Raw genomic sequence first — 17,230 nt, 5'->3', positions numbered from 1 at the left:
CTAATAATTAGAGATGAACCGATATTATAACATCTGCATTGGGTACCGGAGACACTGTGCCTGATCCGTCAATGCAGATCTATTCTGTCTAGTTCTACGCTCTGTCCTCTGAGCTTTATTATTTATTTTACATTACATCCAGCATTTCTAACTGTACTTTCTGAACCATTTGTTGTAGTTTATTTTTACATATTAGGTAGTGAACCTCTAGATTTAGTCATCCATCCATTTTCTTACACCCTTGTCCCTCAGTGGGGTCAGGAGGTGCTGGTTCCTCTCCAGCTAACGTTCTGGGCGAGAGGCGGGGTCACCTGGACAGGTCGCCAGTCTGTCGCAGGGCAACACAGAGACACACAGGACACACAACCATGCACACACACACTCACACCTAGGGGCAATTTGGAGAGGCCAATTAACCTGACAGTCATGTTTTTGGACTGTGGGAGGAAACCGGAGTACCTGGAGAAAACCCACCATGCACAGGGAGAACATGGAGACTCCATGCAGAAAGACCGGGGCCGGGAATCGAACCCAGAACCTTCTTGCTGCAAGGCAACAGCTCTACCAACTGCGCCACTGTGCAGCCCCTAGATTTAGTCGGTTTTAGTTTATTGTTTCTGTTACTTTGACTGTTCTACTCCTGACTGAACAAACTGAAGTTGTTTTCACGTGTTTGTAGCTTGTGAAGCTGCTTGTGTGTTTAAGTGAGCTGCACTGCTGCACAGTTATCAAATGTATGCCTGTGTTTACAAAAAGGAACATTTTAAGTAAAAGTAAAGCAGCTCAGATATCGGCATCCAAAGTGAAAAAGTGGATCGGTGCGTCCTGACTAAAGCTCGTCCAGCATCAGTATTTTATCAACACTCTTTCCTAACTGCACAGATGATGTCTGTTTCTCTCCTCTGCTGCTTGATTTTTTTATTTTTAACACTTCGGTGTCTCACCACCCTTGAACCGTCCTCATCTCTCCGTCGTCGTCATTCCCTCCATCTGTTGGCTCGAATGCGTGATGCTGCCGCCTGAGTGTGAAAAGCAAACCCAGTCCTTCTCACTGGTCAAACTGGGGCTGGGAGTCGGTGCTGTTTGTGTGCTGGAGCCACTGTATCTGTTGTGCTGCATAACAGGTGTTGAGATGTGGCTGCCAGCTCCAGGTGTGTTTGCGTTTTTATTTACAGCAGTTGGAAAACGGACAGGTGAGCCGCCGACGCAGACGGCCGTTTGGTGCCGTAAACCAGGCAACATGCGATTAGGAATGGATGTTTTCAATGCAAGGAAAGTCGTTTTCAGAGAACATCTGCATTAAGGTTTCCAGGACTGAAACGATTAATCGCGATTAATCGATTGTTAAAATAATTTAATAATTGTTAGAAGCAGCCCTAGATTAACTGGATTAAAGTTGGATTTGAACCTTATTGAGAAATAAATTAATAACCCGCTCCAACATGACTGCTTAGCTAGATTTATTTGGAGTTAAATATAGAGCTGAATCGATTAATCGCGATTAATCGATTATTGAAAATAAGCGTCAACTAATTTAATAATCGATTAATTGTTAACTGGATTATACAGACTCACAAAAAGGGCATTTTATGGAGAAAAAACAAACTTTCTGAGCAGCAACAATCAAAACTACAAAAATATCTACGTTTCATATAAGATTAAAAAAATTATTTGATTAAAATTCTGCTTTTGAGGTTTTGCTATAATAAATATGACTGAAAGTGGGATTCTGTATTCAGGAGGATAAACCTGGGAATAAGTTTAGATTTGGCAGCATTATGCTGTGGGGATGCCACCAACCGAAGCAGAAAGGTTCCAGATTTAGCTGCAGATATAATAGACTAATGCTGAGTTTTTCCATTTTAGGCAATAAATAAAATTTAAATTTCCTTATTTAACAAACAAATTTAATTATTTGTTTTATTTTAATATATTTCTAACATTGGATAAAAAAAGGTTTAAGTGGTTAAAGGAAAACTGCAGAATGTGTCAATTTTTTATTAATTGTCAGGATAATTGATTACTAAAATAATCATTATCGCATTATAAGCTAAAAGCGTTTCTGAAACTTTTAGGTGCTAAAACCTGCTTTTTATCTGAATAGTTTATTCCGATACTCAAATGTAAAAGAAGTTTGTCTGTACAGTAACTTTTTAAAATCCCTGCCTGAATATTTCCTGATAATTTTGAGATTTCTGGGGGTTTCCAGTAGTTTGAAGGGCGAAAATGTCATTTAAGCGAATTAAGACATCAAAAAGCAGTGGAATGAGTAGCTTCTACTCGGAAAGAAACGACACTATGTGGTTATTGTCAGTGTTCATCCTCAGCTAAATTACTGTTTTATCCGGTAATGAGCGCACGCAGCTGGGAGAAGCATAACAGCCTTTCATGACGAGTTGATTTATTGGTTTCTAAACGATTCTCCGCTTTTCTCCCACTTTTCATTCCCAGTCAGAGTTGAAAGCAGCTCTGCAGCGCTAGAGCTTTAGAAAACAATAATGCTCTCTGTGCACACGTGCAAGGGTGTGTGTGTGTGTGTGTGTGTGTGTGTGTGTGTGTGTGTGTGTGTGTGTGTGTGTGTGTGTGTGTGTGTGTCGTCTCAGGCTGCAGCAGCACACAAGAGAAACTAATATACACACAAACTGCAGCAGAACAGCTGCATTACAGTTTGTCTCAGTTTGCAGCTCAAACAAACATCGATATTCTTCCGTATGAAAGTCAGGTTCCGGTTTCTAAAGTTCACTGAAAGGTTTGCGGGATGGCGCCATCTGGTGGCCGTGTGGAGGTACTACCAAACTGAGACGCTCAGGTCGCATCTGGTTTAGCCGTCAGTCTCCGCGTCAAACATCCACTGCTGGGATTTATTGCTTTAATTTCGTAATGGAGCAAGACTTTAAGCTGTGAGTGGACACCAAAATGATCATTATTCAGCTCCACCAACCAGTTTGTGGTGGATCTGAACTGATCAATTAAATCTACAGATAAATGAGTTATAAGTTAAATTCTGAATATTATATTATCCTGAAAAGTTTTTAGATTGTTTGGCCACTTTAATATTTGTTTAAACCAGAATTTGTCCAAAATTTAGACTTAAGAAGCTGTTAAATCGTTGTTGGCAATATTTCCAAATATGTTCACATAGTGTGGCTAAATTTAAAAAAAAAAATTGTGTATTTAAATATCTTTACATTTACTTATTTCACACAGAACATCTATATAAAACATACAGATAAGAAGTAAAGCCACTCTTCTGCTAATCCGCTAGTGGAGCTCAACATTTAGCGCACTTAGCTTCCCCTACATTGAATTTTTCCAAAATGCTAACTTACTTTGTAGTTTTGTAAATTAGTAGTGTTTCAGCGTGAGCTTTCGCTAATGAGCATCATATTGTTGTAGCGTTTTAGTTTATAATTACTGAAACTAACTGTTTAGTTAGCAGAACCCACTACTGACCGAAAACAAAGAATACAAATCTAAATTTTTCTATATGAAGTGCGGTTTTTGCATTAACATTTATTTATTTATGATTTGCAACATGATATTTTGGGGTTTTGTTCAGTCGTTTTGCTCAGGTTAAACCACTCTGAAATAAAAATACGACTTCATTCCTTCATCCCTCGTATACTTTAGGAATAAACATAAGCAGCAGGGAGTTTTATCTGCAGCGTACCTGTTTGTGTGTCGTCGTTTTGGAAAATCAGAACTATTTCCGGATTGTTTTCCGATGTAACTGTTCCAGTAACTGCAGTGGCATTTCTGCTGACGGTGTGAGGTCGGGTTACAGAGACGCTACGAGTCAGTGACTCATCACAACCATCACAGGAGCCTGATGAACGCCGCCGCCGCTGATACTGGGTTATCATGTAATGCTTTGATTCCTCACAGCAGTCAAGGCCCTCAACTTATTTAAATCAAAAGTTGATCATAACTACGTCCAAAAATAGTCAAATCAACTTAATTTATTCAATTGAAGTCAACTTTGTAGTTCCCTTGGACATGTTGCATGTTATTGTTTTTAATGTTGTGCATGCGCACAGGGCCAGAGGGTGAAGAGACGATTCTTTCCGCGCCATCCACAGCCGCGCTGCCGCGTTAAAACGACATCATCAGTGAAGTGAAACCTGGATATTATTCATTTAGCTCAGTTCACCAAAGCAAAGGGAAAAATAACACTAAGAACAATGCAAAACCACCGATATTCTTTGTTTTTCTCGCTCCCTGTGTCGGCTACGGTCCACACAGACTTGTTGCCATAGCAACTGACTGACAACATTCCCCACTAGTGGATTCAACACCAAAGAAACATTAAAATATTTTCTACACAAAGAACCGAACATTGCAGTTTTATATTTTCAGGCTTGATGTTTGTTTTGTGATTATTATCTGCTGCACATCTACATGTCAAGGTTGGTCATAGTCAAGCTAGCATAGCAGACCTACTTCCCTGCCTTTGGTATTTCTTTAACTACAACTTTTTCCCGACCTTATCTGGTTGTCGTAGTGTTGAAAATTAGTAGCAAAGCACTGCGCCCCGTTATCTTTTAAATATCAGGCGTATATTTAAGATTTAGCGCGTTTTGTCGACAATTTGACAGCTAAAAGCAATGCTAGCCACCATAGGGGAGAGGTTTTTTTATCTTACCGAAAAATTCACTGAACTGAGAATATGACCAAAGTCAAGTTTTCTTTTCCAATCTTATGCAGCGCTTCCATACATTGCTCTCTTTTTCCATTAATATGATGCAAAATGGAAGAAACTTCCCAATTTCTCCAGCTAGAGAGGCAGAAACGGCTTCGCCTTTCCTCAGTCCCTTCATCAGAAACAACCAGCATATAGAAATAGAAAGTTTTGAGTCGATTCCCGTCCCTCCGATGCATTCCTGGACCATTGGATATGTGTATTTTAAGGTGTACATTCAGCCTAGCTGGTGATTTGGGGCTGATGTGGTCAACAGTGGGGTGTGTGTGTGTGTGTGTGTGTTGCGTCCTGGAGAATGTTGGACATGCATTTCCTTCCTGTATCGTCGGAGAGTTCACTGTAATTAGAGTGGGAATTTTCCCCCAGCTCGGGTGTCTCCCTCTGCTTGTCGGTAGAAACGTCGTCCTGTTTCGCTGCGTGTTGAGTTTCCATCTCTGCTGCGTTCGCCGTCCATTCGCAGCGAGTTTGGTGGGAAAGTTGGGGCTGTAATTGCGCAGCAGTGATTTAGTCACAGCTATTCATCAGGGCAGAAAGGGAGAGCGGGACGTTTGATCTCTCTTTGAAAACTCTGCAGCCTATTTTCAAAACACAAGAGCTGAGTCATTTTCTAAAAGAGTTCAGAAAGATCTAAACTAAAAGATCTTAAAATACATTTCTGAAAAGAGAAAAACGGTCTCAGTTATTTGTGTCTAATAGCCCAGCGGCTGAAAAGTTCAGGGTTTTTTCTGGTCTCGTTTCTTCTGATCTCAACTCTTTTTGAATTGTCTGCACTTTGCATGAACAGGGAAATGGAGGAGATGGATTCCGTAGAGCTTTTTCTACTTTCTGCTAAAGTGAAAAAACAAGACAAAGAAAACATTTTTTGCAGTGTTTCCTTTAAAGCTGCAGTATTTAACTTTTATAAAACAATATTTTTTACATATTTGTTATAAGTGTCCATGTTTAGTGACAGATAACCTGTGAAAAGATCGACTGCCGTCTAAAGAAATGCAACGGTCCTGACCAAAAACAACCAATCTGAGCCAGGAGGCGGGTCTTAGCGCTGTCAATCATCCTCATGTAGTCGCTGTCGTTGGTGGCCATGCTAACCAGCCTTAGCATTCACAACATGCTATGCTAGCTGCAGCTTAGCAGAAAGCAGGTTCTAAGTGGTTTGAGCAGCGCCACATGAGATTGTGATTGACAGCACTAAGCCCCGCCCTCTGGCTCTGATTGGTTGTTTCTAGTTAGCACTGGGAGACGCAGAGGAGATCATACCGAACAGTTTCAACAAATCAGTAAAAGTGAAATACTGCAGCTTTAAATAAGAAATAAATGTAAATCACATGTGAATAAACTTCTTTCTGTGATAAATAATTAAAAACCACAAACTTAAGTAGCTTTTTTTCTGTTTGCACTCATACTTTGAAGATGCACCGATCTCCTTGACTGATCGGCTGATATTTACACGTGAAGCCGATCTTATCCACCGATCTTATTGATCTTAGAAAAGGTCTAAAAATCATCCCATCTTCTTCTTCTCTTCCACTGGAGAGAGTTTACTGACAGACTGGGCCTCCAGGCCAGTTCACAAATGTTGCCAACTCAGCAACTTTCTTACTACAACATTTTTGGCAAAATAAAACTGGAATCGGCCAAAGAAACTGCAGTCAGTGCTTCCCTTTGCTTGTGAATTTTACTAACAGCTGATATAACAAAGCTGTGATCTGTGATCATTTCAGATGTTTAGTTTCATAAACAGAAACTAAAAAAAATCAAGTTTTGAGCAGTGCAGCTTTTTTTTGTCCTGCCATGTCTTTTCCAGAGCAGATGAGGGAGATTCGCCTCCGGGCCACTCCCAGGCGATCCACACTCGGCTGGATGAAACCTCACCACGCGGTCGCGTCTCTCCTGCCCGAGGCGGGGCTAACTGGGGGGAAAGTGATGTAAACGCTGAGGGGAGCAGAGCAGAGTTCACTCTGCAGGGGACTGTGGAGCAGAGAGCAGCTTCTCTGCCATGGATTTTCCTCTGAACTCGTCTGAGCTGAGCTTTTAGCTTTCAGCTGGACTGAAGCTGGAAACGTTGTCGTCTGTTTGGTTGCGTCCTGGAAACGGTTGTGATGACGGAGCGATGCAGCCTGAAGGCTCTGACAGCGGCTCTGTGTTGCTTCTACCACAGGAACTCGGTCATCACCGGGAAGGTGAGACAGGCTTTACCTCCTTCACCACAAGCATGAAATCTGCTTTTGGAGCTCTTTTATAATCGGTCCACTCAAAGAAGGGGTCCAAAGTGCGGCTCGCGGGCCCATTCGTGGCCGCTGGGGTGATTTTGTGTGGCCCCCAAATGCAAATCAAGAATTAAGAAAATTTGGTGCAGATCCAAATTTTTATTGGTAATCAGGGTACTATTATAATCAGTTTTATTTTCTTACAGTAGAAAATGTTGAGTACAGCAAAAAGTATTTGTCTTTTTATACCAAACTTTTATAATAATGGAGACTTTTACTGAAAAATCAGCCGTTTGTGCCTAAATCAGCCTAAATCAACTTTGACTTGGCATATTAGCTAAACATGTCGGCCATGACTGAATACATTTGTTCTTCAAGCCCAAAATGATTTGAAAACCAGATGAAATTTCCTTTAACACAGAAAATGTGTAAAATTATTTGGAAGTTTTGGATCTACAATGAATAAAATCCCTTTTATACAAAAAAAATTATTCTATCTTAATCTCTCTAGTATTATTATTGTTGTTGTTTCACTGTTGTCTTGATGATTTTGGCCCACACTACGGTCCACTGAAAAACATAAAATCTTGTGTTTTTGTCTGGTTTCTGGGTCGTTAAGTCGCCCCTCAATGTCGGTTTGGTGGAATAACTTATTTCGTCACGCCGCGGTAACTGGTGGTGGTATGCTAACAACACGCTAGCTAAAGTTAAGATGTCATGGTATGCTAACAACACGCTAGCTAAAGTTAAGATGTCAAGATTAATGCGGGTAACCATGGTAACCGGTTCAAATGCGGCCCGGTTCTCTCTGCGGTCAAGTAGCGCGTCCATCCGCCGTGTTTACAAACAAATAGTCCGTCTGTCTGTCTTGCTGTAACTTAATGAAGGTTAAGGCAGAAGTCCCAGGTCAGACCGTGTCTCCTCTCTCTGCCCTGCGGACAACAGAGACGCGTCCAGCTGGAGGAAAATCTGATCAGGCTGAATGCTCCGGCTCTGAACACGGCGCTGGGGCCGGACGTCCCCCATAAACGCCGCCTGTGTGGCTGCTTGGCTCCGAGTGTGAGAGATTTGTTGACTTCATCTGTAACGGCCGCTGGCGGACAGCCGAGGCAGTGAGCCGGAATGAGCGGAGCTGCCGGCCGGGATGAGCGGAGCTGCCGGCCGGGATGAGCGGAGCTTCCGGCCGGGATGAGCGGAGCTGCCGGCCGGGATGAGCGGAGCTGCCGGCCGGGATGAGCGGAGCTGCCGGCCGGAATGAGCGGCGCTGCCGGCCGGAATGAGCGGCGCTGCCGGCCGGGGTGAGCGGAGCTGCCGGCCGGTCGGCGTGCGGATGAGACGGTCCAGAGTCGAGGCGCAGCGTGACAGCTTCTGTTCGGTTCGGTTCGGTTCTATCAGCTGCACCTGTGGTTAAAACGGAAAGGAAGGAAAACGGATTTTATTCTGCAACATGAGGTCAAGTTAGAGGAAACTCAGAGATGAGGTTCTGTTACGGTGCAGCTAGACCGTGTTTTTAAATGTTTCTTTTTCACATTGCCGTTTGCAACTTTTATTTTATAGAAAATGTTTTTTTGTTTTTTTGCATATTTATTGAAACTGTCATGTTGTGGCAAAATGAGACAGATGATCAGTGAAGAAAAGATCTTTCTCCACTTCCTCCCCGAGCTACCTGGTCTGAAGAAATGCACCAAAAACAACCAATCGGAGCCAGGAGGCGGGTCTTACCGCTGTCAATCAACCCTGGTGTACTCGCTGCTAAATGCGCTAATGGAGGAGAAACGTTTGACAGTTGCATGAAAAACGTAACTGTAGTCGCTATGCTAGCTACACACATAACTATTTCCATTAGAAGCTGTGCGAATGAGAGTTTCAACAAATTTGTAAGAAAAATATATTTTCTATAAAAGTTACATACCGCAGCTTTAAGACCAAATATTTTTGAAACACAGTCCAAAATGGTCAAATGAAAAGCACGAGAATTTATTTTTTTTTATGTAGCAAAGGAAAGTTATTTACCGTAGATCCAAAACATCATAATGTTTTTACATGTTTGATGTATTTTAAAAAGCATCTTGAACTATTTTAGTTTTTTTTTAGAAAATTTATTCTCAGTTATAAAAACAGGATTTGTATCACTTCCTTTCAAAACCTTTGCTATTTTTTTTTTTACAAGTTCAATACATTAAATAAAACTGATTTAGGTGCTGAAAGTAATAAAAATGTCAGATGTACATGACCCTGTTTAGCAGTTCTGCAGCAAATACTAGTTAATAAATGTAAAAGAGGAAAAAATGACCCAAACATGATGTAAAGATTATCTGCTCAGCTTTCCTGCACTCCTAGAGACTCAACAAAATGTATTTAAAGGCTGAAATAAGCACATTTTTCATGACGTTTTTGTGAATCTGATGATAAAAGTAGAAAATATTTGAATAAAATCAGAATTAGTGGTGAAACTCAGAAAAACGGCACCAGAGCATCACAGCCTTTGGGTTGCTAATCGTTTAGCTCCTCAGCTTTTCCACCCCGTCCTTCATCTGTGCTTCCTTTTCTCCTCGCGGTCCAAAAAGCCAGAGGACTTGTTCCGCTCTGCTTTATGCTCCTCCGTCTGGCTCCTTGGGAGGTCGTCAGTTTTCTGTGCTTCACAAATTGAAGCTTTTTCCTTCAGAGAACATGAGATGGTGGTTTCACTTCATTTACTTGAATGTTTTTTGTCGTTTCTCTGTCTAAAACTTTACACCTTACCATCCAAGTTCAGAGAAACGTTGCTATAAAACTGAATCTGTGACAAACTGAAAATAACCATGAAGATTTCTCAACCACTGAGGCACAAAAACTTTCACCTGGCAGAAAGTTTAGTAACTTCATTTCTCCACATTTTGTGTGTTTGCAACCACAAACTCAGGGATCGCATGATTATTTCTGAAAATCATCTTTCGTCCCTGAACTTGACATCTCATGACCCCTTGGGGTTCCCACCCCCCACTTTGAGAACCCCTCCCCTACCAAACCTCTGAGGCCGTCAGAGTAAAGGACAACGATGTGGAAAAGCTCAAGCGGTTTGAAAACTGCAACTGTTAGTTGGAGTTGTTTTAATTTAAATCACATTTTTTAAAAGAAACATTATTTTGATGTGAAGATTATTTAAGAAAAGAATAAATAAAGACGCATTTCCTGTGGAAATAAACTACGACATGCGTTTATAATGCATGGGAGGTGAGAGAGGTAGAGCACCCAAAAACTTCACTCACGTAAGAGTCGAGATACTTCATAATAAAACTGCTCAAGTAAAAGTAAAAAGTAGAACTACTCCTAAAAACACAACTGTACTCCAGTAAATGTGACCAGTTTCTACACGTTTTGGTATTCAGAGATGATTCCTCTGCAGCTGAGGAGCAAAATACTTCCTGGTTTAATGACAGGAAGCTGTAGGTAAACAGGAAGTCCCTGATGGTCCGTCCACAGTCTCATCAGCTTTGATCAGGATTGTCCAATTACTGTCCTTAAAGGGCCGGCGCCCTCATGCGTTAGATGTTTCGCTGCTTCAACACAAACTCACTCCTTCAAGTTTCTCAGAAGTTAGAAAAAACAAAGTTGTTTCACGTTCACAACAAGAAGGATTCGCTGAGTAATCAAAAATAGGTTTTTCTTTATTTCTGTTTTTGCATCACCTCTGGGAAAAATCATTTGGCAACTTTTCAACAATTGACAGGAAGACGAATCATTAATGCTCAGTTCCTGGTGATGAAACTCAGAAACTTACAGTGAAAGAAGCAGAGATGAGAAGCTTCGAATGGCAGATGCAGATCGAGGAGCCAAAAGTTGGGCTGCAGGAAGAGAAGCACAACTTCAGCTTATTTTTACTCAAGTAAAAATAAAAGAATATTTAATAAAAATGCCGCTCAAGACATAAATTATTTAGTACTTAAAAATTACACCCTCAGATGGACCAACATGTAAAGTTATGTGGATCTTTTTTTATATCTTAAGGACCAAAATGAAAATAATTTCGGTCGAGTTTCTTAGTCCACTTGAAATAAGAACGAAAAATTAGTTTACGAGTAACTTTTCAGCAAAATACAGAGTAAATAATTCCTTAATATTGATGAAAAAGTTCTAGTTCCACTGGTGCCGTTACCTAGCAACCCCCAGCCAAGCTCAGCCCATTACCTAGCAACCCAGTTCTAGTTCCACTTGCGCCATTGCCTAGCAACCCCAGCCAAGCTCAGCCTGTAAACCTAGCAACCCCTGCCAAGCTCAGCCCGTTACCTAGCAACCCAGTTCTAGTTCCACTTGCGCCGTTGCCTAGCAACCCCAGCCAAGCTCAGCCCGTAAACCTAGCAACCCGCAGCCAAGCTCGGCAAGTTACCTAGCAACCCGCAGCCAAGCTCAGCCCGTTACCTAGCAACCCAGTTCTAGTTCCACTTGCGCCGTTGCCTAGCAACCCCAGCCAAGCTCAGCCTGTTACCTAGCAACCCCCAGCCAAGCTCAGCCCGTTACCTAGCAACCCAGTTCTAGTTCCACTGGTAGATTATTTCACTTATAACGAGACGTTCTTCCCTTATTAGTGGAATAATCTGCCAGTTGAACTGGAACTTTTTCATCAATATTAAGGAATTATTTTGTTAAAACAAGCTCCGATATCTTTCATGAAAAGTTACGTACAAGTTATCTTTGTCTTATTTCAAGTGTAGTTAGATATTTGCTCCAGAAACTAGACCAAAAATACTTGGTAATATTTGTTGTTTTTGCAGCAGGGCTGGTTCTTGGAGGGTAAATAAATCCCAGAGTTGGTTCTTTATGTGAAGCCACTCGGCCTGTCAAACACTTTCTGTGCTACTAATGTTTACTTTTATTTTTCCTTAAATTTCTCCTTCCTGAATCCGTTTGTCCTGAACCATCAGTGATCTTCTGTTCATGGCTTCATAAATACAGAATAACTCTCTTCATTGAACTGGCAGCACAGCTGCAGACAGAAAGCTGTTTTTTTATTATTGTTGTGGCCGTTGTAAAAACTTCACATCGAGGAGAACGATCATTAAATCATCCAGATTAATACCAAAACAATCCGAACCTCTTCCTGGTGGAGGATCAGGAAACTGCTGCCATCTTTCATCCTGGACGAATTTCACATTTTTTAGATTCTCCAGAAACCTCCTGGCAGAGAAAGAGAAACTCCACCGAGTGGGGGCGTTGTGCGTCACTCTCACTCGCTTTTGTTTGTGCGTCAGGTTGAGGTGTGTGTGGAGGCGGGACCATGTGGGCGGGCAGGGGGGACGTCATATGACGTCGCGCAAGGTGAGGCAGAGCGGCGGAGCTACAAAACCAGAGAGAGATGGAGTTTTATCAGAGAGCCAGCAGAGTGTGTGTCGACGTGTGTGTGTGTGTGATGAAGAGAGGAGGAGGGAACGATGCAGAGACCCGGCAGCTGTTCTGTAAGTCTGTCTGTCTGTTTTTATCTGACGATGGTTAGAAATAATATCCTCCTGTTTCTACTTTTACCTGAAAGTAGAAACACTGGAATGTGTTTTTATTTGATATGCGCCAAGGAAACAGATGGGAGAGTCTGAGTGTCACAGAGTGGATGCACCCAGGGGTGTCCAAACTTTTCATCATGTGGCCCAAAATCATCTCCTCAAAAGTAGCAAAGTTTTCAGTAAAAGTCTGGATAATTCTGGTTCTGCTTATTATAAAATCTTGGATATAAATAGTTTGTGTCTGTAATATTTTTAAAATATAAAACATAAAAAGTTTTAGAAACAAATTTGAATCTTTGTTGGTTTGCAGTCGGGGGCCACAATGTGTTGCACATTGAAGCACCAAAGTGCTTCACATCGTAAAATCATAAAACTGTAATCGGGTTTACTGGGAGCCGCAAACAAAACGCTAAAATAAACCGCTGTTATAAAAACGTAATTATTAACAAATGCTGGAGTTGCTGATCAGAAGCGACTGACCAGCTCAGTTTTAGCTCTGGGTTTGAAGTGGGTCAGTGTTTCGGCTGGTTTGCAGTTTTCTAGATTTTATTCTGGTTCTGGGGATTGTTGCGTACCGCTACTCTCACCCGTACTCGTTCTTCTTCTTTTGACTCGTTATGGGAGAGAAGGGCCGCAACAACAGGTGGGTGTTGCTGTAAACAAAAGGAAAAGAGAAAAGAAACGAAGCGGGCAGCTGACAGACACACGGTGTGGTTGGGGTTTATCTTGGCTGTCGATCAGAGCTCCTCCGCCGGCCGACATCCAGGGCGAGCCACGCGGTACTCCGTCCGTCAGACGACGTGTTCAGTAGTTGTTTTTGTCTTATAGTTTTTCTCTTTTCCTAAAAACGCTCCACTTGTGGTTTCGTCGGTTGTTGGTCTGAGCAGGCGTGAAAACTCCCCGGCGCTAACAAACCTTTAGCGTCCAGCCGGTTTATCCAAAACATCAAAACAAACTTCATCCCGGCCGAAACGTCCGACGCTCCCCTCTGGGTGGATCCGTCCCGAGGTGAAGGTTCTTTCTTCCTTCCTGCGCCACACTTTAAGTTACTTTTTTCTTAATAAAGCTCTGCTGCTGCAGCAGCATCACTCGTCTCCCTCAGGTCAGGGGTGTCGCCAGGCCAGATTAAAACCTTGGGCTGGCTGCTAAGCCGTTCAGTGATTTATAAACAGTTTTATTTCATTTTAAAGTTTATTCTCTGACACTGCTGCAATAATCAAAGCGACTGGATGAGTTTCATCATTTGTCCTGGAAATGTTCCCCAGCTGACAGAAGGCCGACTTTGTAACCGTCTTTATGTGAAGGTTCAGGTCAGAGGTCAGCTGGTCCTCTAGTTTCTAACTGAAGCTATTCTGACTCTAGATCAGTGGTTCTTAACCTTTTTTGAGGTACCGAACCCTCCAGTTGCATATGCGCATTCACCGAACCCCTCTTATTCCAACCCCCACCCCCACCCCTCAAACACACAAAATACTTTGCGGTATTCTGATTTAGTAATGTAATTATATTAGCTGTTTTACCACTCCCACGCCACTAGAGGCAGCAGCAACCCCGAAAAGATGCGACTAAGGAGCAGATTTAGAAGTTCACCGAAAGCTGCAGAATTTGGTAAAAACTGTGAGTTTTGCTGAAGTAAATAAAGACACAAGTTCAAATCCATGCTGAGAGGAGCTCCTTCAATCAGGGCTCCTCTGCAGCTCTGATTGGCTAAGCAATGTAACGTGATCCTCTGATTGGCTAAGCAATGTAACGTGATCCTCTGATTGGCTCAGCAATGTAACGTGATCCTCTGATTGGCTAAGCAATGTAACGTGATCCTCTGATTGGCTAAGCAATGTAACGTGATCCTCTGATTGGCTAAGCAATGTAACGTGATCCTCTGATTGGCTAAGCAATGTAAAGTGATCCTCTGATTGGCTCAGCAATGTAACGTGATCCTCTGATTGGCTAAGCAATGTAACGTGATCCTCTGATTGGCTAAGCAATGTAACGTGATCCTCTGATTGGCTAAGCAATGTAACGTGATCCTCTGATTGGCTAAGCAATGTAAGGTGATCCTCTGATTGGCTAAGCAATGTAACGTGATCCTCTGATTGGCTAAGCAATGTAACGTGATCCTCTGATTGGCTCAGCAATGTAACGTGATCCTCTGATTGGCTAAGCAATGTAACGTGATCCTCTGATTGGCTCAGCAATGTAACGTGATCCTCTGATTGGCTAAGCAATGTAACGTGATCCTCTGATTGGCTCAGCAATGTAACGTGATCCTCTGATTGGCTAAGCAATGTAACGTGATCCTCTGATTGGCTAAGCAATGTAACGTGATCCTCTGATTGGCTAAGCAATGTAACGTGATCCTCTGATTGGCTAAGCAATGTAACGTGATCCTCTGATTGGCTAAGCAATGTAACGTGATCCTCTGATTGGCTAAGCAATGTAACGTGATCCTCTGCAGCAAGTGATGGCAAAGCGGGGCGTCATCACAACTTTACACAAGTGTGTCTTTACCTCCGTGGCAGAGGCTCCACCGAACCCCTGAGACCGACTCACCGAACCCCTGGGGTTCGACCGAACCCAGGTTAAGAACCACTGATCTAGATCTATAGCTCTACTTTGTTCCTCTTGAGGTCCAAAGATGAAACCTTCGGTTTTGTTCCTGTTTTCTCTCATCCACACGTTGATCTGCTCTGAGCTTCTGTTCAGACATTTTTCATGCAAAAAGTGTTTTTTCATCAATGTTAAGGAATCATTTATGTAAATCAAGCCCCTGCATCTCACTGAAAAGTTACTTCTAAGTGAGTTTTGTCTTATTTCTAGAGCACTAAGATATTTGCTCTGGAAATGAGATCAAAATACTTAGTAAGGTTTTGTGTTTTTGCAGAATTACTGATGTTTTATTAAACTGTGTAACTGTTTTTGTAATGTTTTCTCTTTTTTCTATGTTTCTAATCATAAATAAATGGATAATTAGGATCCAAATAAACAAACAACCAAACTTTAAATAAATTAAAAATCTATTTCTTTAATGAATTTCCATGTACAAAACTACAAATTTTGTTCAAACCTCAGCCAAAGTGATGAACTTTATTCAGTTAAAAAGCAGTTTTTGCTTTGAAATGACCAAATCAAAGTGGTGAAACTGTAGAACCAGCATGTCTGAGTATAAAGCAGTGAGTGGACCTCTGGTGGGCTCGCAGGACCTGACCGGTTCCTCCTGTCTTGTCCCAGTTCTCCAGGGACCAGTTCATCCTGGACTGTTCGTTGGAGAAGCTGCGCAGGGAGCTGGAGGAGGAGCTGAAGATGAGCAGCGAGGAGCCCAGGAGTCACGCCTGGTACCACGGCGCCATTCCCAGACAGGTACAGCACAAAAACAGAGCCACTCCCTTTAAAAGTCCAGTTGGAAACCAGTCGGACCGGGCCGGGTGTTATTAGCCTGCAGCGCTGCGACGGCAGGCAGATTGCTGGGTGTGTTTGGACCCGAGCAGCAGCAGCAGCGCGGCTCCTCCAGGCTGCCGTACAGAAAGCCTTCTTTATGCCCTGGTTTGTTGTGCTGTGTTCTCCAGGGCTGAGATGTAATCGCTTTTAATAAGCTGCTTCCTTTGGCTAAACTACCATTACACTCTAAACAAACAGCGGCCTAATTAAAGCCCTGAGTTCAGCATGAAGGTTTGTGCGTTTCTGTGGGAAAGAAAAAGAGTGAAAAGCTGCGACTGAAGCAGAGAAACACGAGAAAAACAGGACAAAACAAGCTTACACTGCAAAACACTAAACCCCACCGAGTCAGTTTGGTTCAGTTTCTGGTTCAGATATTTAGTAAAGTTGAAATAAGAGAAGACAATAAATATGAGCTTATTCTAACTAATTCATTCCTCAACAATGATGTTTGTGGGAGATTATTTCACTGAAAACATGGGGAGAACGTCTCGTTAGAAGTGACATAACCTGCTGGTGGAACTAGAACTGGGTTGCTAGGTAACGGGCCGAACTCGGCCGGGGTTGCTAGGTAACGGGCTGGACTTGGCCGGGGTTGCTAGGTAACGGGCTGGACTTGGCCGGGGTTGCTAGGTAACGGCTCCCGGCCTGTCACCTGTGAAATAGGTTAAATAATCCGCCAGTAAAACTTTACTTTTTATAATCAATATTAAGGAATTATTGACTGAAAACCAGCCTGGGTAACTTTCTGTAAAGTTTCCTTTAATTAGTTTCGTCTTATTTCAACTGAATTAAGATATTTGCACGAGAAACTAAACAATACTTGGTAAAATGTTGTGTTTTTGCTGTGCGTGTGGCTGGATGGATATAAAACTTCTACATGTATAAAATGTTAAAACAAATAACGACCTCTCTCTTTGTCATAGTAGAAACATGTTATAGTTATTTAATTTAATGCCATCATGCTCAGGTCTACGGTTTGACATTGTAAAATTTACTTCCTTGGGAATCAATAGTATAAAATAAAATGAGTGAAATCCAGATATAAGAGAAAAATTTAATTTAAGAATTTTGCAATTAAACATTCTGTCGCAAACGGGCAAAAAGTCTGACTTGCGTCTCCTGCTTGTGTGGATTAAGTGTCGTTTACGGTTTATGTAGCAGAAAAACTTTGCAAAAACATTTTGATTTAAAGTGAAACTGAAAGATAATAGTCAGAAATTACAAAGTTAATCTGAAGGAAACAGCCAGAGCTAAATGTGTCTTTCCATCCAGACAAATTAAAGTCTAAAAACAGAGTTGAACTTGTTGACACGTCGGTTAAAAGGAAAGCTAACATTTTACAGCATGCTAACCCTGCAGAGCAGCCGGCGCTGCGCTCAGGAAACGGGTCCCAGCCACCCAGGCTGCCATCATCA

The 17,230-nt window shown here is 42.1% G+C and overlaps 1 protein-coding gene across 5 annotated transcripts in view; it reads left to right on the top strand.

Annotated features, from left to right (window-relative positions):
- Positions 1–17,230, top strand: part of bcar3 (BCAR3 adaptor protein, NSP family member) — a 107,647-nt gene that overhangs the window by 78,919 nt on the left and 11,498 nt on the right. For 3 of the 5 annotated variants that reach the window (XM_081605984.1, XM_081605983.1, XM_081605985.1), the window contains one exon: positions 15,609–15,737. In XM_081605984.1, the coding sequence (XP_081462110.1) occupies positions 15,609–15,737 (129 nt within the window). Of the gene's footprint in view, positions 1–6,640; positions 6,880–11,750; positions 12,339–15,608; positions 15,738–17,230 lie in introns of those variants that run through there. The other 2 variants (XM_081605986.1, XM_081605987.1) reach the window with 2 other exon arrangements.

The sequence above is a fragment of the Poecilia reticulata genome, chromosome 4 (genome assembly GCF_904066995.2).
Source record: "Poecilia reticulata chromosome 4, P_reticulata-male-v2, whole genome shotgun sequence".
NCBI classification, from domain to species: Eukaryota; Metazoa; Chordata; class Actinopteri; order Cyprinodontiformes; family Poeciliidae; genus Poecilia; species Poecilia reticulata.
Note: the sequence above shows the minus strand (reverse complement) of the source record. Positions and strands in the feature narration are given on the sequence as shown.